Source organism: Anopheles darlingi, chromosome X, assembly GCF_943734745.1.
Source record: "Anopheles darlingi chromosome X, idAnoDarlMG_H_01, whole genome shotgun sequence".
In the NCBI taxonomy this organism is placed as follows: Eukaryota; Metazoa; Arthropoda; class Insecta; order Diptera; family Culicidae; genus Anopheles; species Anopheles darlingi.
The window spans coordinates 7,266,371-7,292,599 of NC_064873.1; the positions used below are offsets into that span (position 1 = coordinate 7,266,371).

The window sequence follows — 26,229 nt, forward strand, 5'->3', positions numbered from 1 at the left end:
GTCGATGGAAAATCATCTAGTTCAAAGGTGGTGCATCTAGTGTGCCGCAGACATTAAAAGGATCAGAAGAAAGAACGAGAAAGCGAGAAAAAGAGTGAGAGCCGGAAAGAGAGTCACAGAAAGACAACGTGCTTTCCACTATGTTGGCAATATAAACAAAGGGAGAAACGCCGACCAGCGGCATTAGGCAGCGAACGGTTGGTTTAAGTGGATGCGTAACTCGCAGCCACCGACGGAGTAGCGAGGCCTCGTAGTGCTAGCGTGCGGCATTGTAACAGATCCATCGAATATTAGCTTGTTGATAGTGAACCTATCAGTGCAATTCGCTTTCTGCATTATAGTGCTGAAGTGCGTTTCCCTCTGTGTGTGTGTGTTGGTGCGTGATTACCATACCAGCTGGTGCGTAAGAACGGATACGAATAAACAATAGTTTCGGTCTCATCATCAATCGTCGTGCATTTAGTGGGCAGGTGATAACCAGAACGAGATTTTTGCCAGTGAGCTGTAGGTACGTTTTGCTATTGTAATAACTGACTGGATGTATGTTGGTGGAAACGGTTTTGTGAAAAAGATGTACTTTTTGTCATTTTTATTGGCCCGGTAGTGTGTAATGGACGATGCCAACGAAAATTGCTCTAGGTGAAAGTGTACCTGGTGACCATTACCACTATATACGCTCATCCTCGAAATGTTTTGAACTGGGACGTATTATGGTCTTTGGTGATTATTTTCCCGTACTTTTATGCTCTCTCATGCCTCGGTTGCCCTTGACATTAGAGGGTTGGAAGGAAAATCAGGCATTTGATTCGAGTGTAGAGATGATAAGAAACGAGATGCTGATGCTCTACCGCACTCGTCCACTGCACGCAACCTTGAATAGCAGGCGAGTAGTCTGCACGACGAAACGAGTTTTACGATCAACAGGCTTCAAACAGACCAGTTCGCTCTTCAACGAACACGGGAATTCCTCAGGCGAACCTTCAATCAAGCAAATACACGCTCAATAGGGGGACAGCATAAAATAGCGATGAATAACAGAGCCAGAAAATGAGAGAAGGAAGAAGACAGAAATACCAAAAGAAAGTGGATTTACTAAAGAGCAAGGGAAAGAGAGAAAGCGAGAGAGAGAGAGAGAGAGAGAGAGAGAGAAAGCGCACGAAAGAAAGAGGGAGAGAGAGAGAGAGAGAGAGAGAGAGAGAGAGAGAGAGAGAGAGATGATGTGAGATCTGTTAGTTACACTCGCAGTAAACGGTGGTAAATTGTAACTGTTCCGGTCGAGCGAAGCAATGATGGCCAGAACCGTGCTGGTATTTCCAGCTCTGATCGAAAATCCACCTTTATCTCCCCTCGCCTCTCTGTGGCCTGATCATCCGAGCTTGCCAAGCGGTCCGTGCTAATATGTGTCTTGCATCCCGTCATCCACAATTCACACCCTCCCTTCTCCCCTCCCCCCTCCCCTCAACCTTCAACTCAGCCTCAGTCAGGGTTAATGTATAACACAGTTATTCCGCCCAACGCACCCTTCCCTCCCAGTGTCGCTTTGCCGCACACAGGGTAATGGATGCGTGTGTCTGTGTGCACACCGCCAAGAGAGATATGTTTTATGAAAAGTGGGTTGACTGGCGGCACTGATCTAGGTGAACCGGACGATGGAAATACGGGGCCTTTGCCAAGAGGAGAAAGGCTAAAACGTGCAGTAACGGAAATAGCAAAAGGGTCCCCATGGTACAACTCCTACTGGACACGTACGGAGTGCGTGAAGAAGCGTTTTATGTATGTATGTCACGGCATGGGATCAAGAATTCACCGCCTGCATCCAGTCCTGATCGGCTGATATACTGGGGGGCAAATCACCGTTATGAAAATTATGCGTCAACATCTTGCTGTCGTTGGATACGTGTGACGCGCGTGGCGTGGTAACGGAAACACCCGGTACCCACTACACAAGCGTTTGGCAATATCACAGGGATATAGGAATGCGAACCAGCATAACGAGGATGGAACAATTTGTTTTGTTCATTTGGTTAACATCTTAAGCATATAGTGATACAAAGTCATATTATTACGGCTAACACCGCCACTTGCTCCTTTTTATTAATAATCTTTCTGCTAATAGATTAGTGTATTATAAAAGGGGTAAACGGGCTATTCTACACCACAGCACAACAGTCACTTCCAGGTGTTAGATTATTATGATATTGGTAACCGGTTATTTTATATTCTTTAGGGAACAAAACGTACGTCGGCAGGTTGCAGCAAGGTGTAATAGCAATCAATCAGCCAGCATCAATCATGCGGGCTATCAATTTGTTTGCCATAGTGATCGGTTGGTATGCGTTGGTCGGTCTCTTACCAGGTGGCATTGGCGCTGCCCAACTAGATTCGGGTACTATTGGTGAAGAGCGCATCTTGCAGCGCAAAAGCGATGACCCGATCGTTGCGCCAGTACCTCAGTACGCATTCGACAACTCTTCGATACTGCAGAAACAGCGTGCCTACCAGCCGGATGTTGGCGAGCTGGATTTCGTGTACCACAACCATGAGGAGATGACGCGCTACCTGCGAGCGACTACGGCCCGCTACCCAAATCTTACTGCCCTCTACTCGATCGGCAAGTCGGCTCAAGGGCGGGATCTCTGGGTGCTGGTCGTATCGGCATCACCGTACGAGCACATGCTCGGCAAACCGGACGTCAAGTACATCGGCAACATTCACGGTAATGAGGCGGTCGGACGAGAACTGCTGCTGCACCTGGCGCAGTATCTGGTGTCTAGTTACGCCTCGGATCCGTACATCAAGTGGCTGCTGGATAACACCCGCATCCACCTGCTGCCTTCACTCAACCCGGACGGTTATGCTGCCTCAAAGGAGGGCACATGTGACGGTGGCCAAGGCAGATACAACTCGCGCGGCTTCGATCTAAACCGCAATTTTCCGGACTACTTTAAGCAGAATAACAAGCGGTCGCAGCCTGAAACCGAGGCTGTAAAGGACTGGATCTCCAAGATACAGTTCGTGTTGAGCGGATCGCTGCACGGGGGGGCCCTTGTGGTCAGCTATCCTTATGACAACACACCCAATGCCAGTAGGTACCTTCAGCGAACTGTTTCGCTTAACGCCGCTTGTCTGATTTCTTGGTAGCGTTGATCCCTGTTCGTCCTTCTTTCCTTTGTAGCCACATTACACACCCATGCCCTCCATTCTCTGGTGACGGATACTAACACCTCCTTTTTTTTTCTTACCCCATGCATTGGTTTGATCGGCATCCGCCATACATGGCAGAAATTTGCCGCTCATCGTCAACCTGTGCCGGTGAGATAATACGATAACCATTCAATTTAATGCACGAATCTTGCACGGATTTATAACCTTTCACATTGTCACGAGCTCAAATCTGATAAGCCATTGTTTTTGCTTTACTTTTCTCCACTTTCCACCTACATGACTCCCGTTAAGCTCAGTCTTCCACAGCTACCTGTCGCAACCATCGCTAACGCCCGATGATGACGTGTTCAAGCACCTCTCATTGACGTATGCCAACAACCATGGCAAAATGTCGCGCGGTGTTGCCTGTAAAACCGCGTCACCGTCGTTCGAAAATGGCATCACGAACGGTGCAGCGTGGTACCCCTTAACCGGTGGCATGCAGGATTTCAATTATGTCTGGCACGGCTGCATGGAGGTGACGCTCGAAGTGTCGTGCTGCAAGTTCCCTCCGGCATACGAGCTGCGAAAGTACTGGGACGATAACCAGCTGTCATTGCTGAAATTCTTAGCCGAAGTACACCGGGGTGTGCAAGGTTTCATTGTAGATCCAACCGGTAATCCAGTGGAGCGAGCGCAGCTCAAGATCAAGGGCCGTGACATCGGATTCACCACGACCAAGTACGGTGAATTTTGGCGGATATTGATGCCAGGCGTCTACAAGCTGGAGGTGTTTGCCGATGGCTTTCTGCCGAAGGAGATTGATTTTATGATCGTTGAGCAGCACCCTACACTACTCAATGTCACCCTGCAACCGTCAAAGGTGAGTGCCAATCAAATTTACGCGCACCTTTTACTGAATAACACTACATAACCATTTGTGTGTAACCAACTATAGAGCTGTTTTCAAGACATACCATTCAAATTTAGTCTTTTCACATACGCTTCCTTACGCGTTACCTATGCAGATACAACAAGGTTAACTCTCACTTACTCCGTCTTCGTAATTAACAGCGGACAACGCATACCATTGTACAGATGCCCTTTTCTTCCTCTAACACGCAATCGGAAGTGAGTTTTGGCGATACCGAAACAGTGTCCAACATTGACGAGGTAAAGGACCTAGTCCAGCTTCCTGTTACTAGCCCCGTGCAACAGATGCCCGATGTAGCTGCTAGCGTTTCACTGCCTATGAACACACATAACAGTGATGGCAATGCCGACGGTTTTAGCGCGAACGGCGGCGATCGGCTCATTTTCACTCCCTGAGCCGGCGTTCTAGTACACCCTGACGTCATCTTCGTCATCGTTGTCACCGAAGTCATCGTTCCGTAATGTTCGTGATTTTCTTGGATTAGCTGCTGTATCGTGTACATAGTTCGATAGACCTCCAGGCGGATGCGTTGCCCTGGCTTTAGTTAAAAAGGAAACAAAGGTGATGGTAGCCATAGAATTCAGGCGAAGGTGTTTACAGATCCTCTAGTATCCAATACACGTTCAATAAAAAAATGGCAATTATTCAAATCTGTTACTCACCTAGCTTTAATGGTTTAGCGTATAGACATGCAGCGAAGATGTGCAGCACTTTTTTCAAAGTCATCCGTTTCTTTAATTACCTCAATAATATATCTTTTTGTCCAACATCCTAGATCGGCAAATATAGCTTGAAGTATGTTGGGAAAAAGACGATTAATGAAAAAACCGACAGAAAACTTAATAGCTGCCTTCGCCTACCATTAATTTCTAAACCCATGTAAATACAAAACGACGATTCTAGTGCTTGATTGACTTACGGATGGTATTGGGATTGTGAATTAGTTGACGAACTAGATACTAATACAACTGTGACACATGCGATAATCGACAATCCCTTCTGCTCACCTCTACTTCAAAAATGGCGCAGCGTAACGACGGATCGTTCTATCGCCCATCGATTTCGACTCAATACCGACCGCAACAGCAGCAGTCGCCATCATCAGCATCATCATCACAGTCTTCTTCTGGAGCGGACGAAGGTATTCTTTCTTCTCTTAGCACCGGCTTCAACACCTTGGTGAACAACATTTTTGGAAGATGAATGTTGAGCGTGTCCTGAACAACACCGCTACGTTTTCCATGGCGTAGAAGCAAAGGATTATTCACCCCTGCGCCCCAACCACCCCAACGTTGCTCCCCACCGTATCGTGTGTTTGCAATTCAGAGCCAGATTTATCGTGGTGGTTTAGCTATTCGATTCGATTTAAATGGGAATGCTAGAACTACATATTTCAGCTTCGAGTTTTTGTTGTTGTTGTTGACATGTAGGAAGCAATATAAATAAATTATCTAAAAGTGATCTAAATAGTAAACATGGCCTGCTCAGTTAGTACAATGTAGGAGGATGACAAATGCAAAAGAAATTTGTACAAAGAAAATAGACAAAAACACTTTGTTGAAGGTGGAGCATAGAAAAGGATTTATTTCTTATCCAGACGGCGGAACGCATAGATGCAATCAGCATTCGCCTCAAAATTAGCGGATCGCCGCTATGGTGAGAAACAACAAAGCATTAACACACATGGAGATAACACTGTTTGTAAAAACGAAGAAGGCGTTGTGGTTTATCGGCGGTTGAATACGGTATGGTTGATTGAATGAGTATTTAGCAGGATGATCCGTCATTCGGAAACAATCTAAACGCCACACTTTTCGCAGATCGGCTGTTTCTCCTTATCGGCGCGGAACTTGGCATCCACACCAATCGGTTCCTTGCACAGCTGTTCGAGGAGTGACCCAAGGCGGAGGAAAGCGACAAGTAAAGGAAGGAAATTGATCACCGGTCTACCGTGGAATGCTGGAAGGAAGCTTCTCACCTTGCATTTGAAACACTCCTTGTGCCACTTGCTGTCGAGTGCTGATAGTGCCTTTTCGGCGATCGGTTTCTTACAGCCGCCGCACTTGGGCGCATAAAGTCGTTCGTAGTCGGCTGTGCAGTACGGTTTGCCGTTTCGCTCGAAGAATGTCTTGCCAGACAGTTGCTGCTTGCATGGGCCACCGCAGATGAAGTGCTCTTGATGCCACGCTTTACCCATCGCCTTTACTACTTTCTGCGGAAACCCGAGAACAAGGATTGATAAGCAAGGTGCTCTAGATCCCCCGCCTCCCTCCCACCTTCGTTAATCTGAATTGAAAAAAAATATTAAAGCTGCAGTAATACCATATCAGCGATGTTGCATTGGAAAATGCTCATTTGCTCGATCCGGCATGCTGCAAAGCCAATGGAAAAATCAAGGCTAGCTGAGTAAAGCTGATTATTGCGGTTGGAGATTAATCGCGCACTTCACGCCTCTTGGCGAAGAAGCTAAAAATATCGATTCATAGGATGTTATTACAAATTAGTATCTTGCGTTGGCGCGGCTTTTCACGCTTCTCGCGGAAGAAGCTAAAAATAGCACGGTGTGGCGTGAAGCGGCTGTGGCCAACTGCAGCAACCATACAGGACCATGTGTTCTCTACCTCGTACCTCCGTTACCATCTTTCGGCATGCGGCACAAATTGCCTGTATCTTCGATTCAAAGCACTTGGTGCACACAGGAAGCCCATCACTTTCGTGAAACTTGTTTTCCGCGATGCGCTTCTTGCATTCTTTGCAGGCGAAATGCTCCGGATGCCAGCTCTTGCCGAGCGCCTCCAGCATCTTGTCTTTGATATCTTCCTTGCAACCGAAGCAGGTAGCTGTTGCCTGCGAATAGGAAGCATTTTTGAATTGTGGCAGACGACTGGTTGAATGTTGTGTCTTTGTGGGGTAGAATTGTAACTCATAGAAGTATAAAAACACCACTCAACGCATACCATTATGACTTTCACTTTGTTCTAGGATCCTGTTCACTCTTTATCACTTAGTTCGGTTTGGAACGTTTAGAAACTGTGTATCGTGAAACTGCTATATCGGATGTCACGTGGGTTGATACAGTAGAGGGACAGCCACTTCGCATCTGCGACCAAGAGAAACTGAATCGATTCGAGGGCTGGAATTCGTCTTGGCCAGTTTAGCCAAACCGTCGCGGGGCGTGTGCACGTGCACACGACACTAGTGACCATACCACACCAGGTGCAGCGACGTCGGTTATTCTCATGCCGAATTAAGGTTTTAGGTTGCTTGATTGTGAGTTCACTTTTCCCACATACCACTCCAAAAGGCAATCGTCATCCAGGCATTAGCTACTTTTTCGAGATGCCGTCAGACTAAAAACGACGCAAGCGATCTCACACAAACGGACTGTTGTTATTTGAATGCAAATAGTGCATAATGGAATGCTATGCTCATAGCTTTTGGCGATTATCAAAACACAATAAATGATGTTGCACAAATGATGCTGTGCAATAATTTATCTGCTGCGCATTACGCTTGTGCCGGGAATATTGAAAAACAAATTTTTACTGCTTTTTTTCAAAACTATTGTGTGCAAATCAAAATAAATCATATTGTGTCACATATTATGTATTTCATATAATAGCCCCCTTCCTAAATCACCGGGTACTTAAGTAAAGAGGGACTAACATAGTTTAAATATGTTTTTAAATTTTTTGTTTTAAATTTTCTGTGTATAGTGATTTTTCAAGAATAATACATATATTTTTTTAGATCAATTGAAGGAAAACGGACAAAGATATAGCTGTTAGAAACACTGCGAGTCGTACAAGACCTTGAGCATCTTACAAATTTGAAGCCACACAATTACTAAAATTGGTGTCCATGCGGTAGCAGTAAAACTACTTTCTTTTAATATCTAAGGACAGACGTGCCGTATGCTTAGCATTCAAACTACTTGAACGATCTTTTTCAAATAGGGAAAAGTCCATCTATCATTTACCAAGGATTCCCGTCGAATTTTAGTAATACTATGGGTTTTTTTTAAATAAAAATTTATAACTTGCTTTTTTTTAAGAAAACCAGTAAAAATCATAACTTTTTTAACTTCATAATCATATCTAAAATTCTGAAACTTTAGAAAAACTACTGGGAAAATTCATTACCTAACAAAAGTTTTATCAAAAGTTTTATCTGAGATGGTAGAGAACACGTCTGCGATGGACATAAAAAAGTGCAGATACGTTTCTCTGGAATCGATGTCGATGGCTTTATTGGTTTTAGCTATTTTCATCAAAAAGAGGGATGCTATTTCTTGAACTGTAGTAATTTAATATTACATACACGAAAACAAGTTTGATACTTTCGACACCAAGAATCTCAAAATTGAGCCTTATGGTTCCGAATAAACGTTTCTTCGCCGTTAACATAGATCATCACTTTCTTCTGTCTACTGCCTCACGGAACCAGCCCGACCAGGAGCTGAGAAGTGGGGTCATGGCTACCAGGCCAGAGGTAGGGAGTGCTACGATATTAGTTTTAGGAAAACAGAAATAAAACTACCGAACTGGTCGGAATAAATAAAATGAAGCCGGAGCGAACGATATTTGACGTCCACCTAAAGATCCCGGCACAATGGTTAAAGGACACCGATCGAAGCATAGATAAATCCATCTATGATTAACATCATAATACACACTTCGTTTCGCTTCTAAATTATATTTATTGCTTTAGAGCAGGAGTTTGAGGTCCGCTAAGTAAAGTTAAACGTTATTTTATATATGAAAAAAACTATTATCTTTTTTGTGTGTTGGTGCGGCCCGCCAGTTGGGTGTTAAATTACGCTGCGGCCCGCTGAGTAGCTGTTATCTTCCATAGCGGCCCGGATGCTAATATGAATTTGAGAACTCTGTTTTAAAGAATGTCACTGCTACGAATTTGTCGCGGAAATTTGATTGCTGATTATTAATCTGCACTCTTAATATGCTGCTTGTTTCTGCAAGAAGCTGTGCAAGCCGTTAACAAATAATGATCATTTTACATATGTTTGATCGACGTAGGAACATGAAGCATGCACATAAAGCAAAACTCTTTTCTACATGCATTTTAATCTAAGGCGGTAATCCTCCGAGTCTACATGGATTTATTGCTAATAATATTATTTGTTTTTAGCCCATCACACCATTAGTAGCGATGGGATAAACCTAAAACAAAAAAAAAAGGAACATCAAAACTACAGCCCCGTATGTATATATGTATGCAACCGGGTCTATTAACGTCTAATAGACCCGAATTTGTTCTGGCGACGGGTCTATTAAGCGTTAACAGACCCGGTTCCATAAACCTTTCTGGCAATGGGGGTGTGCGCCATGAGTTTAGGACGACTCTCGGTCCGTTAGGGCGCACTAAGTTAAATATTTCTGAAAATTAATTTGCGATGAAGCTTATGGGTCGCATATTGTTCTCATGAACTGTAGTATATTTATTTTTGTTGATTTTTGATTCCTTTTTTACCTTGCTCTTGTGTGGTCGACGACTTAATCAGTGAACTTCAGCCAAGATACATAAAGAATTAAATTACAAGAAAATTACAGCCATACGATAGAAATCCACGAATCCGCAATTCTGGACTGCATTCCGAGGGTGGTGTATAGCACCCTGCCTTTACAGCGACGTACAAAAAAGTAAAACAGAGTCTGCATAGGGAATAAAATATAGATTGTAAAACTTAGCTACGTACACCACGTAATAGGAACTCTTACTGATGCGTCCTGAGGGCCCCACCTGCGAAACCCCCCCTCTTTCCCTCTTCCCCGTTTTTGGATCTAGGATTTTTGAAAACAAATCATAAACGGGAAAACATGGAAAGCGCTGTAACGGCATGGAAGGGCATGTTAATGTTAAGCATGTTAAGCAAGGAAATAAAACCCTTTCAAAAAAATAATGTTTCACTCTGTATTCTGTAACCCGGCCCGGTTTAACCCGGTAAAATATAAATGGTAAAACTTAGCTACGTACCACATGAGTGGAAAGCAAACGGCAGCATGGAGCATAGACAGGAAGACTAGGGGTGTAGCTCTCGAGGCGCAGTGCTCGAACAGTGTTTCGTGTGCGCCATAAAAGAAAAGTCGAGCATACTATACACACACGCACGCACACGCACACACACACACACACACACAACTGTTGCTGCGGTCGTCCTCTTTACTTCGCTTGATCGGTCGCTTCGCTCCCCACGTAGCGGTGCACGCAACCCTGGCCCACGCAGACGAAGCCAACGACGCCGGGCGCAGCATCGACCGAACGCATTGTCGTACCGCCAGCCGTGCTAACCGCGAGACTTGCTAGCTAACTGCGGACCAGCGCGGACACGCTCTCTCTGGAATAGCGTACCTTGTTTGTCCTCCATTACCCTTTGCCGGTTGGTTCAGTGTTCCGTCATCCGGGTTAGTTTGCCGCACCGCTTCCGTGGCGCCCCAGTATTGAAGCGCGTTTATCAGGCTCTTGCCAGTGAATTCCATTATTCTCTCACGGCACGGCACGGCACCGGCACGCCCGCACATTAGCTTGTGCGCGAATCCAACAGTTGGAGCCACCGTGTCCTTTTACGACGACGAGATCGCCGCGAGCTTCGATCGAGCGCGAGCCTTACCCGTCGTCGCACGGAGCGCGCGCGCGTGCATAGTTTTGTGAGCTGCAAGAGTGTGTGCATGTGTGTCAGTGTACGGGCGGCGTTTGTGTACTAGAGCCGGGAGCTCGCGTTTAGAGCAGTGTGTTTGGAAACAGCCAGCAGCAGAGCAGCAGCAGCAGCAGCCCCCTTTTCCGGACAGGATAGCTCTTCGGCGTGCGCAATCACCATACCAGCAGTACCCATATACCCCTGCCCCATCCATCAACTCACGCAACTAACACACACACAGCAATGGCCGACTCGGTAGAGGTTGAGCAAATGGCGGAAGCAAAGCCACGAAAGGTATGTTACCCCCCTAATGGGGTTCACTCTTCCTAAGGAAAGGAAAGGAAAGAAAGAAGGAGGGGTGTGAAATTCAAGGCCCTGGCCGGCGTTTTTTTTTTTCTCCGGCACGGAGGCGCGCGGCTACTCCGGGAGGACTCGACTCGCCACGATACGACCACGGGGCCCAGGACCGGGACCGGGTTTCTAGCCGACTCAGCAGGGCCGGGTGCAGAAACCGGTTCTTAGGGTTCGAGACACCCCCCCCCCCCCCCCCCCCCCCAAAAGGGACATGACTGCAAGGCAGCGATCTCCAGGGAAAGGGATGTATTGAACGAAAGTGCGCGCGCGCGCGAGAGAGGGAGAAAAAGGAGCAAAACGAGCAAAAGAAGGTGCAGGCTGCTCTCCTCGACCCGCTTTCCAATGTCTTTTTTATTTATTTCGGCAGTAGATGCAGCAAAAGGAGGTGGCAGGTGATGGAAACATCACATCCAGCGCTCTTGTGTGTGTATGTGTATGTGTGTGGACATATCACAGTGCGCTCGCGACAGAGATCTGCGCTTCACGCGATGCACCGGTGCCTGCGGCATCCGCGGGTGGCGGAGGCACACACTCTCCCTGTCGGTGGCGCCTCCCCCCCCCCCCCCCCTTTGGCAGTCTTGCGTGCCATGAATTCGGCGCAGACGGCCGACAGCTAGAGAAAGCTGGGCGCTCATGCGCCCTAAATGCATATCAAGGAGCGTGCATCGGCGTGCTCCGGTTCCTCCTCCCCCTCCCCCGCTTCCCCCCTCCTCAGATCTCAGATCGAATGATCCGGGGGGGGGGGGGGGGGGGGCGAACGTGGCGCGGTATTACCTCTCGGCCTGCCAGGGGAACCTAATTGGGCAGACGAGGTTGGATATCCTCACCGTCATCTCGAGAGGGGGGGGGGGGGAGGCGCCCAGGCGGAGGTCCGAAAGCTCCAGGAGTCTCTCATCCATCACGCGCAGGTTTGCAGGTGTGTGAGATAGTGAAACGGAGGGGGGTAATTTCACCATTTTCCACCGAACCGAAGCCCAAAATGGAATCGGCCATCGGGAGTGGGGGGAAGGGGGGGAGGGGGCGTTGGTAACTGTATCTAAAACGGTGGATGGCGCCTACTCCTCCGAAGGTGGTGGTGCGTAGCGCTGCACTAGCAAGGGGGTGGGGGTGACGGTCACGGGTTGGGGCGGGGGGGGGAGAGGGTTGGTAGTGAAAGAGTAGCGCTGAGGGTGAAGGGTTTTAGTGGCTGGAAAGTGCAAAGGAAAACCGAACGGAACTCCGCTCCCCCCCCCCCCCGCCACTGCGGACCACCCCTCCTTTTTTGGAGCTTCAACCTGCAGCGAACGGTCCAAGACGGTCGAGGGTGACGTCACTGGCCGGTTGCCTGGTCCCCAGACCTGGGAATGTCTAGTGACTCATTAGCAGCCGGTGCCGGTGCCGGTGCCGGATCGATTCGATTGGATTGGATTGGCACCCCAGTTCCAATCACCTCCAATTAGTACACGTCCATCGGGTATATGGTTCACACCCCTCTGTCTGTGTGTGTGCCGTACCTGCACCGGTCCTTGCCGCTTACTGTTTTGCCACCGTTCCGGTGGTGATTGGTTGTGACAGTCAACCACCCCTTCGCTCTACCCCCATAACGGTCGGAAATCGTAAAGTCCGTACAGCTCCATGGAGCTGCGTGCATAGCCCATTAAAAGCTATTCGCGCACACACACACACATGCGCGCGCGCTTTTAATGGTTGATTCGCGATTTCGCACCGGCCGAGACGGGGGACTTCCATCGCCTCCCTGCACCCCGTGCACCACCCCTGTACTGTGAAGTCCGCATACGCATTAGATGTGCGTTTTTTTTTTTTTTGGTTTTTTGGTGGACTTCCGGGATGGCGCCAGCAGCGGACTGTGGACGAGGAGAAGGTCACAGTGTTGGGGGTGAGGTGCCATCAAGGTGCTACTCACGACAAACGCGACGTCCAGGTCCAGGGTCCCTAGCCCAAATTCAAAATGTTCGCATCGCGCTGATCCCTGATCCCTGGATTCAGTTCAGATCCCTGGAGTTCACTCCAGTGGTTCAATGGTCTGGTCTCCCTTCTGTCGTGGGGGTGGGGTGGTTGGAAACATACTCGACTTCCGGGCTTTTCTGGAGGACTCCAGTTTCCGTTCACTCAACAACAGGTATCCAAAATAGGTATATACAGGGACTATAGGATTGTTGTTAAGGGTGTTGTAGCAGTTCGTGTGAGTTGGCCCCCCATATGCCAGATGGCTGCTTCTCCGCTATCTAGCTGCCTGTCCGTCCCGGTGGTGGATAAGACTGGTACCATGGGCACGTTCATTGCTCGATAAGGCACCTTGGGCTTCGTGGGGACTCTAACCCGCATCTAACAACACCACGAAAAAAAAGGAACACCCCCTGATGACGGCAGGGACGTGCAATCAAATCAGCCTTATCCAGCCTGTTTGCACAAGCCGGCAGGTGGTATGCCGGTGGTGGAAGTCGGTCGGGCACTTGGCATCATGCAGCAGCCACGTGACCTATCGCTGCGCCTGCGGCATCTTGTTTGTGCACTTGTGACGTACCGCCGTGCGCACGATAGCGCCTCAACCTCCCATTATCATCCGACGTAGAAAGTGCTGAGCGCGAAACGGTCCACAGTTCGGGTCCGGTGTCCGTCCGTCCGTCCGTCCGTCCGTCCGACAATCCCCTCTGGGTGTGCGCCCAGGCATCTTGGGCCAATTGGGACGCAGCACTCTCCACATCCGGGGGTCGCGTTATACGCGTGGGAGGTTTAGGAACTGGAACTGATTGGGGTTGGTGATGGGTTTTTTTTGGGATCTCTCAGCAGCAGCAGCAGACTAGAGAGCACTTCTGAGCACACTCTCCCCATCATCCCCCCTCCCCCGGCCCATTTCCCTCGTGTTGTGCTGCTCCCTCGGCTCCCTAAAGTTCCTCAAAAGCCCGAAAGACGAGCATTTATGACGCACGGGGGACGTACAACCCGAGGTTCGGTTTCAATTTCTCTCGCCCCCGCCAACGGTTCCGGTTCCGTGCGCACACACACACACACACACACACACCTACACACAGTTCGTTCCAGTTAACCATCAATTAAATCACCCTCGCGCATCGCAATCGACACGGCTAGCGTGGCGGTGTGTGCGTGTTTTCTTAATTTTGTTAAAATATTGTTTGAAAACCGTGGGCAATACAAGGTTTGGAGGCTGGCGCGCTTAGGGTTGATAATCGATTCCAAAACCCCACTCGGGAACCGCGGAACCTCCCCCCCCCCCACCCCCGGAACGGTCCGTTTTCTATTTTTCTCCTGTTGGTTGGATGTTGATGCTGGTGCTGCTGCAGGTATGTAGTTTGGGTTGCCCGCTATTCCCAAAGCATCTTCTCTCTTTTGGGAAAACAGGCAAGAAAAACCCCCGAAAACAGTGCGAAGCAGAGTTCAAGAGAGAGAGAGAGAGAGAAAGAAGAAGAAGAAGGAAAGGAAGAAGGAAAGGAGAGAAAAGCAAAAGAAGAAGTCTGGAACCGGTTAAACGCGGGGTTCGTACATACGATGATCAGTGGCTGGCCCCGGTTTCGGCTTCAGCTCACCGTTTTGCGCCCTGTCTGCTACTACCGTCGGCGCGCTGCATCTCGCACTTCCGATCCACCACCGTACCGCGACCCCATTTCTGCTCTCTTTCTCTCTCTCTCTCTCTCTCTCTCCGGCTATCTTCCCCTAAATTGCGCTTTTTTTCGAGATGGGTGGGGGATTAAGTTTTCTTTTATTTTTTTCATTTTTGTTCCGTTTCGTCGGCTTCCAGCGGCTTGTGTGTGTGTCTGTGTGTGTGCGCGCGCGGGGATGGAAAAAGACACAAAACGAAACTCACTTGCCGTCTTGTGCCAGGGCTAGGTGGGGAGCGTAAAGAGAAAGGGGTCAAGGCAGTGACATGGTCAGTGTGAGCGGGCGCAGCGGGTTTTCGCGAGCTGCACGAAGGTCCTCTCGAGACACGAGGGGGAGGAAAGGTAAGGGGATGCGGCTAGAGGCATTGGCCCAATTCGTGAACGCACTGAAGAAGTGCCCAAGACGACTTCACGCAACGGCATACGGTCCCGGCAAACCCGGCATCATCGATCCCTGGATTCAGGATTGGATAGTCAGTAGTCACTGGTGGTCTCTTCTGGACTTCGTCGGTTCCTGGAGGAGCCGGGAGGAACAACTGGCGTAAGTGGCCGGTTAGCGGACCGTTTAAACATTAACCGGCCACCTTGTATGCTACTTTTTTATATGAGGAAAGACGACCCGTATGTTTTGTATGCTACCTGTCATACTGGAAGTAATGACTTATAACTGAATACAGGAGAAGCAACCTCACTAGATGCAAAGTGATGCAAAGTATAAAGCCCGTTTCGTACGAACCAATCCATCTGTCAGCTCCTCCGAAGGCTTCTACGCACAATTACGTTCCTTATTGCACACACCTTCACGCCTTCAGTGGTCAGTGTTGCGATTTGCGGTCCCTCTTAAGTTCACGAATGGATTAAAATCTGGATATATCTAAGTCCTTGTGGTAATTGTTGCTGTTTTTGACCCAAAAAGTTACATCAATCAGGTTGTAATAATCACTAGTAGCAGTATGATTAAGATCATTTAAGATCTTGATGTCTTGCTGGTAGCTCCTGGTAACCTGCTTAAGGACGGTGCTGTACTTGAAAAACAATTCGACATTACCATCGATTTGGCGAACCAGCACAATACCGCTAACGACAACCCGTACAGACTTGGCGTATACTGCGCCTTCGTCATGTTGGAGTATCGTTTGGCAGCACTTTTGGCAGATTGGTCCCGATTGGTCTGAAGTTTAAAAAAAAACAGTAAATAAAATAAATAAATAAATATATAAATCTCGTGTCGGAGATATCCAGCGGAACTAGGGCGGTTAGCAAGGGGCCGGGGGTGAAGTTGCGACCCGCGAGTGGCAAGTGAGGAAGGCACCGATGGAGCGAAGATGTTCAGTCGCGCGCATCAACTTGACGATCCGCCGGGGAGGCTGGGAAAAGAGCCAGCGAGCCATCGGCGGCGAGTTCAACGAACTTCCTCTTCCTCGAACTTCCCCCTCCCCCGAAAGCTACTTCTCCCGGCCTTCTCCCCCTCCCTAACCCTTCCGTGTGGTGTGTGGCGTGTGCTGATCGCCGTCCGGGTTTTCGGGAGGGCAACGAGAAGAAGCGCAACGCAAAGTAGAACTAGAGTAAGGGTCCGTAGGCAGGCTGCTCTCGACGCCCCGAAATGATAAATTGACTCAACCGCGGCGGCGGCGGGACCGGCACCCGGGCGCACACACACACACACAGACGCACACGAGCGCGCGTCCGCCTGCATACTCATACGCACGTGCTCAAATACGTACGAGATCGTTCTGTGGTTGAGGTGCCCCGATGCCCCATTCCACCTTTTGGGGTGGAATTTCGCGAATCACGAGATGAGGAAGTCGCGCAAAACACTAGACCCTCGACTTCGGGACGGGAAGAAATCGAGAAGAGAATGTGCGCTACAGAGAAAGAGAGAGAGGGAGAGAGAGAGAGAGACAGGGAAGAAGAGAAGGAGATCTACATGCTGGTGCTCCCGATCGACCGACCGGCAAGCTGCTGGATACCTAGTAGGGTGACTTGATAATGCTGTAAACGGAAGGGAGTGGGGGTTGGGGGAGCTAGGACCACTAACACATGAGGCGAGGTGTTAGCCGGCAATTGGTTGAATTCGGATTCCGAAAATTCGGAGTCAGATTTGCTCCCACGGAGAAAAGAGAGAGAGAGAGAGAGAGAGAGAGAGAGAGAGAGAGAGAGGAGAGAGAGAGGAGAGAGAGAGAGAGAGAGAGAGAGAGAGAGAGAGAGAGAGAGTAAAAGTAATCCCACCAAGTAGAAGAACATCTTCGTCCGCCCGTGGGTTCGTCGGTCTCGGGGAGCCGCAAGTTTTATGGATTGGCATGACCATCTGCCTTTCCAGTGGTGGTGGTGGTGGTGGTTCCTGCTGCTCCTTCATTATCGTCGCTCCGTACTGCGCCGAACTAAAGACTGAATGCGGCTCACCAACGCCAACAGAGACTGCTACTAGCCCTGTTTTTGGACAGAGAGCGCCGGTTTAAGTCAACAAGAAGTTGAAAGTATGATTGAATCGCATAAACCTAGGGAGAGAATCGCGACACGCCAACTGGGGTGGGCCACTGCGGAGATCGTGGATTCGCGCGGAACAGCATGGCCGGCAGATGGAGACCCGCTTTCTCTAGCCAGAACAGTCTGGTAACTCCCGTAAGCAATCGCGACGACGACGGCGACGATGACGACTCGTACTTGTCTGCGCGTCTTGGATCGAGTTCGGTCCCTTCTCCCTCCAACCCTTTCATATTTTGCTGGCCCTTGGCAACTCCAACTTGAAGAATCTATTTCCAGCGATGACGACGACGACGACGACGACGACGATCGCGATCGCGATGACATTTTACCATTTCCGTTCGCTTCCTTCTCCGGGATTCCGGGGGGCACGATCTGGAGCAGCAAGTGCAGCGCAGTGTGGTCGTTGTGTGGAATGCATCATGACCTCATTCGGCTGCTGCTGCACCAAATCGCATGCCAGCGCGGCTGCAACACGCTGCAGCGTTGCATGCGTGACGCATAAACCGAGAAAGGTGGTGGTGGGCAGACGATTGGGATGGGGGGGGGGGGGGGAAGAAGAAAAAGGACTCCGTTTGTCCATGCCCCACTCACACACACACACACACACACACACACACACCAGTCGCTGATGGCCAAGCAAAAAAGCACTCCTAAAACGGAACGCCAGAAGACGACAGCGTGGTCGGGATCGCTGTGCTGTGGCTGTGTGCGATGCGCGGGCTTCTCGCGGTTTGCGATCGCCTTTTAAGGAGATGAATGTTGTCGACGTGCGAACGCGCGAACTGGCGGGGAAGTGGGGCCCAAAGCCGGGCCCGCGCGAGGCGCAAGCCTCCGGCGCCCTAGATGACGGCGACGGCGACGGAAACTGGCCTTGTCACCGTTTACCGTGCAGCGAAGAGCGAAAAGGGAGAGAGAAAGAGAGAGAGAGAGCGAGAGAGAGAGAGAGAGAGAGAGAGAGAGAGAGAGAGAGAGAGGAGAGAGAGAGAGAGAGAGTGAGCGAGAGTAGATCACGGTCGCGACTTGGCCCGCACACACACAAACACACACACACAGACAAACATCCGTGAGCGGTGGCGGCGATCACGGACGTAGATGGACGAAGGTGGTGGTTGCGAAGGGTGGAAGGGGAAGGGGCGGGAGGATGGAGGTGGAGAAGAAGCCATGATGATGGCTTGGGGCGGTACGGTGACCCTTGAGCGCGCGCGATCCACTAAAAAGACGTGTCCGTGATGAACGACCGTCGCTTCGTCTTGCGCGCCGCATCCGCATGTTGGCGCAAGCTGTCGGTCGGCGACAGAAGCAAAAGGAAAGTAGAATGGCAGACAAGAGAGAGAGAGGAAGAGAGTGAGAGAGAGAACAAAGCGCAAACGCACATCTCATCAGAACGTGATCCACATTCTTGAATGCGACTGATGGGGGGCATCACACCAGCGCTGCTGTTGCTGCTGGAGTCGCGCTGAAGCGTTCGCTCTGCAAATCCCCGTCACCACCACCATCATCCTACCCTGTTTGTTTGCTTGTGCTGTGCATATTTTTGTGTGACACACACCACACACAAAAATGGTTGGCACTTCAAGTGCTCATTTTTCCGTCGTGGCAGGGGGTTTTTCACTGGAGTGTGAGTCACGCGAAGATGAAGTTGTGTGGTTCAGTGTCCTGCTTCGCACACAGCACAGCACGCACGCACACACACACACCAAGTAGTAGCGCCCATCGATTGAATGAATAATCTGCCTCCCAGGAAACTGCACTCCGCAGTTCGTCTCTATCGCTCTTCTCGATAAGCACGAGCAGTACTTGTTTGACTCATCCAGTGGGGTTGCTATCGCGACATTGTGACACACAGGGAACGGCGGCTGGGGTGCGTGTGTCGCATTTCGCGATAGAGCAATTGCACTCCGCACCCACCGCCCCTGGATGTGTGGAAATAGCTGCAGTGCGCGAGCGGGGCCCTTGATAAAGGAGCGGCAATCAATCACCCCCTCCAATAGCCCGGTTTTTCGAGTGCCACGTTTGCTGAGGCCTGAGAGGGGGAACGCCCGAACCCGATGATAAGACGGCTCTTGCTATCAACAGCGGCTTGAACTTTGGGTACCACCGCCACCATCCACGGCACCCCCAGCACCGTTTCAGCATCCCAGCAGGTCAGCATCTTGCCTCTTTTCAGCTCTATATACAGTATGAAAAAACAGGTTATCCACCCCTGCATGAATTTAACGTTTTGGCTGTTTTCTCCAAACAACTAAGTCCGAACGAAATCAAAATTCGTATATCAATGCGTTTCGTTTATTATTCTTCATTATTTTGCTTTTACTGTTTTCCAAAAGACCCACTAGAAAGATATCACAAAAATAGTAGAGAAAGGTACGACAAAAAAGTGTATCCACCCCATACCAAAATAATATGGTTTTCTCTTAAAAATAGTCAAATAATAATTTGTTCTCTCCGTTTCAATGATGCAGTTTAGTTCTTTAATCTCATGCGCATCTACCGATGGTTCTATCACCTAAAACAAAGGAGTTATGCGCCTAAGAAGCCTACCCAACAAACTAATAGTTGTTCATTTCTTAGAGATGCTCATAGAGCCATTTTAAATTAATTAGTTGTCTAGTGACTTGGTGCTTAACTCCATTATTTAGGCGATAGAACCACGAATAGGGTCTTAAAAGATGCGCATGAGATTAAGGCACTAGACTGCATCCTTGAAATGGAGAGAAAAAAAAATTATTTGACTATTTTGAAGAGAAAACCATACGATACAACACAATTCCATACATTTTTTTTTGTACGGGGTGGATAAACTTTTTTGCGTTTTTTTTCGTACCTTACTCGACTATTTTTGTAATATCTTTTTTTCTAGTGGGTTATTTTTCAAAAAATAAAAGGTAAAATGAAGAAGAATAATATACTAATCTATTGGTGTGCGATTTTTTGACAAGGATGTTCGGAGAAAATAGCCAAAATGTAAACTTCTTGCAGGGGTGGGGTAAACTTTTTTTCATACTGTAGGTACCTCTGTACGCGGTGATGCACCTCTGCCGGGGAGTGACATCATGACTTTTCCATGGTGAGTCACCATGGCATGAGTCGCTGCTCCTGTCTGATGTCGATGGCGTGGCCGTTGGGACGTACGCATCCTTCGCTAAGGGGCCCGGGGGCTGATAGCGGGCAAGGTTTTATCAGGTCCCCCCCCTGGGGGCGGCCAAACCAACACACATCACTACCACCATCCCGCTGACCTCCATTCGTCAGTCCTCGCCGTGGCCCCGGCTGGCTCCAGGAAAACCAGGCCATCCCTACTCCTAGGGTTCATTAATCACTCGGAAATCGGCACACGATGGCCGCGCAACATTGCAGTTCAGCAGACGGCTCTTGGGATGGGCGAAAATGATAACCTCGTTGGAATAGATAGTGTCGGCTTTTGTCGGACGGGACGGGCACCCGGTTTGATGTGGAGTAATGTTGAAGATGAGTCACAAGATTCTCTAGAAGGGGTGGGGAATACCATTTAAGGCAAAGGACAGGGATTGGCTGGGACAAACTTTTCCAGTATTCGGTGACTCCGATGTTGGTTGGCACTTTTGACGCTACTCTGGCTTACATAAGATCGTTATTCGAATGTTCATCAGTTCCATCAGTATCGTGCAGTAGCCGTTTCGGTCTCTCGCTCCGAACGACAGTAATTAGCGAGGAGCAGCTTGAAGATCTATCTGGCCGGAACGCTGTTGACCGGACTGTGTACACCGGCACACAATTCCCCGTACATCATTCCGGTTGGACCGGATGAGCCGGAATCCCGGTTCTGATGGGTTCGATCGGTTCGACAAAATTGACTAATGACCGGGGAACCATTCAAGGTAATGGGCCCATATGTCGCTGTCGTCGTTGTCGTGAGACTGCTGCCCGGCTACTGTGTGTCTGTCAAACAAACAGACCAGATCCACTCTGGTTCCTAGTGGGACAATCAGTAAGCCCGCTGGCTATGGAAGTAACCCAGTTGCTGCGTCCGGTCGCACACGGTACTCGGTTTATTAAGGCGACCAAATCGTGGCCAACTGTCAAATAGATTAGTGAATCAACTGCCGGTTCCTCGGCGGGCAGTGGCATCAGCTGGGGTCTTGTTGTTGTTGTTGTAGACCTTGAGCCTTAGGTGATTGGACTTGTATGACATGCGGAACAAGTGATATATACCCCTCTTCGCCGCCTCCATATGTTCGATTAGGGCCTCGAAGCTCTGTTGCTGCAAAAACAATCGATACGCATACGTTGATGGGCGCATCACGCGCAATTGTTTTTTTCCCAGGAGCACCTGCCCCCTAGTGCTCGCTGTGGTTGCTTATCGTACCCGCAACAGAAAGTGAAATAGCGCCAACGTGCTAATCAATGTTGCACAGCTCGGTAAATCATAACGGAACAGCATCGACCGGCTGGTGGATGGGTACGGTTAGGCGCAGACAAACAAAAGAGAAAGGCAAGCCGCGCCCGCACTGCAGATGCAGCGCGCTGCACTCGCGTGAAACAATTCACTATCGCGCCCAGTCGGCGCGATGGCGCCCGGCACATGCGCGCCCAGTCGGCGCGATGGCGCCCGGCACATGCGCGCCCACCAGCGCCCGTCTGCGCTGGCATGGCATGCAGGGCTGAAAGGCGTCTGCCTAATGGGCGGCACAGGTGCAGATGCACCTATACGTCGGTACGCAACCGACGAGCTTTCACACTTTCAATCTAGCACCAGCGAGACCAGCGAGCGTGGCGAATCGTAGTAATGGGAACCGTCTCAGCCTCGTCACACGCCTCATCAAACCTCACCTTTCCATTCCATGTTGTTGCGCATTCCGCAGATGGCCCTGCCGACGTCGCTGGACAAGGACGCGATCCGGGAGGCGTACGAGGACGTGCGCTCCAACCTGACCGACAACGAGTGGGCGGTGTTCAAGTTCGACGGGCTGACGATCGTGTGCTCTGCCAAGGGTCAGGGCTTTCAGGAGTTTTGCGACGAGTTCCAGGACGACGAGCGTGCGTTCGGCTACATCCGGATACAGATGGGCGACGAGATGTCGAAGCGCAGCAAGTTCCTGTTCCTCACCTGGATCGGCCCGGAGGTGGGCGTGATGCAGCGCGCCAAGATGTCCACCGACAAGTCGATTATCAAGGATGTGATCAACGTAGGTTTTTGCCGGGGGGTTTCCCTTCCCCTAAACTCTCTTGATCCCCAGCTAACGTGTCACCCTGTCGATCTTCTCCTTTCGATCCCGTTTTGCAGAACTTTGCGGTGGAGCTGCAGGTGGAAACGAGCGCGGACCTGGATCTAGAAATGTTCAAGATGCATCTGAACAAGGCCGGCGGTGCCAACTACGGCACGGGCGTCCGGGATCTATAAAAAGGCAAAGGCGGATGGTGGCACCCTTTCCCCTAGTGGAGGGGTCCAACGACGGCGCGTGGGTTCATTGCCAAATCGGGAGTAGTAGCAGCGATGACCGCGTGATCCTGGGTTTCGGGTTACAATCCGGTTAGTGGTTTGTGGTCGAATCATTAAAAAAAAAAAGGGAGAGAGATACATATAGAGAAAGACAGAGAAAGAACACACATCAAAAGAAGCAAATAGATAGAGGGGAGGTAGACCGAGAAGAAACAGATCAGGATAAAAAAAAAGAGCTAAAGAAAGAAAGAGCGAGAGAGAGAGAGAGAGAGAGAGAGAGAGAGAGAGAGAAACACAGAGAGAGAGATAGAGAGAAAAAGCCAAGCAACCCTTAGAAGTTAACATTTGCTGTATGCATTATTGTTTCAAATGCTGCCTATTTAACATTCATTCAGCTTGTTGCTCACCTTAAACGGTACTCGTGTCACCTTCTCCTTGTTTGGATCAAATTCAACTAGCACATCCAATACCATCACGCGTGACTAGTGGACATGAAAGTATACAAAGAACCATCCATTCTGGAACTTCCATCACCATCCACTGCAACCAGATCAATGCTTGTCGGTTGAATTGTGCAACGATGGCGGTTCGGTTCAGCGACAGAAAACCATACCTCATTACACACAGGCACACACACACACATACACATACACAGATACACCAAGCAATAGACCGCAAACACTTTCATTTTTTGTGTCTACAGAGAATAGGTTCATCTAACGAGCGAGTTAGTCAGTACTGTGCCCGATCGGCGGCAGCGCTACAACCGGTGTACAGCAGGCATGGGCGAGCAGGGGCACATCGTGCGAAATAACCGTCAACGGAAGCGGAATGTGGCACAACAGCAATAATAGCGATGATTAAGTCCATTGTGATAGACGGAAATAAAAAGGAATCGGGAACTTTCCTTTAGTGCGCGCCATTGCCACTAGGATGTATGGTACGCTACGATAATACTACGGCTAGGATGCTGCTGTTGATCCCCCGACCTTTAATATCGATCAACTCCCTTGCCTCGGTCCACCGTGTGGTCGGTGCTGTCGGAGTCCATCATGCACAAACCAGCAATAATGAAGTGGCATATTGAAGAGCGAGAAAACGAGACGGGGTTGGGACGAAGACGTAGAAAAGCCTGGAAAAAGGAAAAAGGCGCGAATAGCAAAAGAAGGACGCAGTGTAGAGCTAATAGGAAGCGGAGCATAACTCGTGCTGAAAGAAAACTAGAGGGTGAATAAAAAGAGGAATATGATAGTTTGTGTGTGTGAGTGTGTCTCGGCTCTTCCATTTTTTCGTAGAGCCCAGCCACACCTCCCTCAAACACCTAGATTAGGAAGCAACGACAGGAGATTGTGGTTTAAAGTCAGTAATCCTTTCCCCAACTTATTTTCGTCCTCGCCCTTATGGCTAATCAATCTACTCCACGCAGCGCTCTGTGCCGTGACACGTATCTCGGCCCCCCTTCCGTACGCGCACACGAAGTAATGTTGTAATGTAGTTATTATTTACGGTAAATCAACCAGCACAGCGAATGCTTCGCCTTTGGTTCCTCCCCTTGAACTGCTCTACCTCCCGCGAAAACTCACGCAAATGCCGCAGATCGTCGTTTTGCTGCGGAATGCGAGCAAATAAATTGCTGCGTAGCAGATCGTGACGACGGAAAAGATTGCGGCTTTGGAGGCTTCTGGCATGCCCTGGAAAACAAAACCCTTTCATTTCCACCTCGCGATTGCACCACTGCGAGTTGTGGGGTCGAAAGAAGCAGGCGATAAGGCGTATAAATAAATCTATAAACTGTTTAAAAAAAAGTGTTGCATGTTGATTTGCTTCTTCAATCTCAACTGGTACAATTGACGAATTTGGTCCGGTTACAGATCTAACTCGATCGATACAGCGATAAACGGGTTACCGTCCTGAAGATAGTACAATTGGCAAAGGCAATCGAGGAAGTGATACGTGGGGCAAGCAATCGGTGTCATAGCGACCACACCTTCAGACAGCCGTCTCTGGAATGAACAAGCGATCAATGCAACTAGTGGACACGATTAAAAGAACAGATGTTCCAGTGACTTACGGTACATGCCCGTTACTAAACTATTGCATTTGGAGCTTTTATTACATTGAACGTATATTGAATACAGGTCCACCTCCTTTTCCCGCTTTTTTAACAACTATCAAGAGCGCTCTCACAGTGACGCGCATAACTGCATAAGCTGGTAGGGATTCTGGCAGCTGAGTGCTTTCAACTCCAAGTCGAAGCCAGGTTCGGTCGTCTGAATCCACTTCCGGTCAAGGTAGTATTGGATGCAGCTGTGGAACTCGGTCTCATCGTAACCATCGACGCGGATCGGAACGAACGGATCGAGATGCTCGAACCCTTCGCGGTACAGCAAATACAGTGGCAGGGTGGAGGCCATCCGGTCCTCAGTGAGCGCGAGCCGATCGACCGCCAGCACGCATACGCCGTTCGTCCAGTCGTTGCGCGTGATCTCGCGGAACGGCTGGACCAAGGTGATACGGTCCGGCGTTAGGCGCACCTTGTTCTCGGTTTGGATGCGTGTGTGCGGATGGAACAGTGCATTGTAGCCGTCGATGACGACCATTGTGCGAGCGCGTCCAGCTGTCGAGTGTTGCTTCAGCTCGTGCACCAGCCCGGCAATGGCGTCGCAAGAGAATTTGGCCCGGCTGATGCCGTGCTCGACGAGTGCCATCAGTGGTGCACCAGCCGGTGTCGTTTCTCGCTTTGTCCATACGTAGTCGCGGCTAACGGTCAGACCGAGCCGCTCTAACAGGGCTCCGTTTTGGTTCTTGAAGTGTACTAACCAAGCGGCCCCATCGAGCGGAAGGTCGAGTGCCCCTTCAACAGAGTTGGCGTTGGCCGTCTCCTTCGGGCGCTTCAGCCAATTTGGCAGCCACGGTACGTGCACCAGCACGTACTGCTGTTGGTAGCCGTAGTGGAGCAGGTGGGCAAGTGTCAGCGATTTGCCTGCCCCATCCTCTCCATACAGGACGAAGCGGTTTATCGGCCGGCTAAAGTCGGTCACCCGGAGGTGCTCAATGATCTCGACCGCTGGCCGTCGCACCATCAGACAGCACTCGTTGAAGGTTTTGATCTGTCGCTCGTAGCTTTTCGGTAGGCCACCGTACGTGAAGATTTGCTTCCGCGCATCGGCCGGAATCGTGTAGAAGCGACCGAGGGTGGAAGAGCCGTGCCGGTCCGCATTTGTCTCGAGCGTTCGGAACTCGTCCAGTCTGCCCGAAGCACTCTTGTTGGCGGCAGCTGTCGCAGCCACTGATGAATAGTGCGAGCGGCCTCGCACCTGTGCACACCGTACCATACTACGAATCATGACTGCTTTCTTCTGGCTGCTTCGAATGCACTGCACAGGATTCCACTGACCGTAAACTGCGCCTCGACAGGCGCTTCGTCGCGTTGTTGGTTGCGTAAAAGGCGCGTTCACTAGACGGGGAGGCTATCTGTAGCTGTTAGTCCCGCTGTTTTCAAGTCGATCGTATGTGCAGGTCAGCCCGCGGATGGAAACCGGTACCCCATGCTGTGGAGCTATGTTGACGTTTGACGTTCTGCGGTCAAAAAACGTTCAGTAGCAAAACGTTCCACCGT

At 49.8% G+C, this 26,229-nt stretch overlaps 4 protein-coding genes across 7 annotated transcripts in view; 2 read left to right on the plus strand and 2 right to left on the minus strand.

Annotated features, from left to right (window-relative positions):
• Positions 1-5,539, plus strand: part of LOC125950962 (carboxypeptidase D-like) — a 5,703-nt gene extending 164 nt beyond the window's left edge. The window contains exons 1-6 of one of the 4 annotated variants that reach the window (XM_049679380.1): positions 1-399; positions 464-508; positions 2,228-3,085; positions 3,283-3,312; positions 3,462-4,027; positions 4,219-5,101. The exon at positions 1-399 is cut by the window's left edge and continues 164 nt beyond it. In XM_049679380.1, the coding sequence (XP_049535337.1) occupies positions 2,293-3,085; positions 3,283-3,312; positions 3,462-4,027; positions 4,219-4,473 (1,644 nt within the window). In that variant the 5' untranslated portion in view covers positions 1-399; positions 464-508; positions 2,228-2,292 and the 3' untranslated portion in view covers positions 4,474-5,101. The other 3 variants (XM_049679407.1, XM_049679389.1, XM_049679397.1) reach the window with 3 other exon arrangements.
• Positions 5,540-5,631: 92 nt separating this feature from the next.
• Positions 5,632-7,201, minus strand: LOC125954428 (transforming growth factor beta-1-induced transcript 1 protein-like). The gene is made up of 4 exons (XM_049684779.1): positions 7,036-7,201; positions 6,707-6,925; positions 6,057-6,290; positions 5,632-5,960 (listed from the first exon to the last, which is right to left on the minus strand). The coding sequence occupies exons 1-4, from the start codon at positions 7,036-7,038 to the stop codon at positions 5,877-5,879; spliced, it is 540 nt and encodes a 179-aa protein (XP_049540736.1). The 5' UTR covers positions 7,039-7,201; the 3' UTR covers positions 5,632-5,876.
• A 3,193-nt stretch (positions 7,202-10,394) lies between these two features.
• LOC125950790 (coactosin-like protein) lies at positions 10,395-22,815 on the plus strand. The gene is made up of 3 exons (XM_049679096.1): positions 10,395-11,027; positions 22,033-22,356; positions 22,455-22,815. Exons 1-3 carry the CDS (start codon positions 10,977-10,979, stop codon positions 22,569-22,571), a joined length of 492 nt encoding a protein of 163 aa, XP_049535053.1. The 5' UTR covers positions 10,395-10,976; the 3' UTR covers positions 22,572-22,815.
• A 1,692-nt stretch (positions 22,816-24,507) lies between these two features.
• Positions 24,508-26,139, minus strand: LOC125950784 (28S ribosomal protein S29, mitochondrial). The gene is made up of 2 exons (XM_049679081.1): positions 24,682-26,139; positions 24,508-24,613 (listed from the first exon to the last, which is right to left on the minus strand). Exon 1 carries the CDS (start codon positions 25,955-25,957, stop codon positions 24,794-24,796), a length of 1,164 nt encoding a protein of 387 aa, XP_049535038.1. The 5' UTR covers positions 25,958-26,139; the 3' UTR covers positions 24,508-24,613; positions 24,682-24,793.
• Between the last annotated feature and the right edge of the window lie 90 nt (positions 26,140-26,229).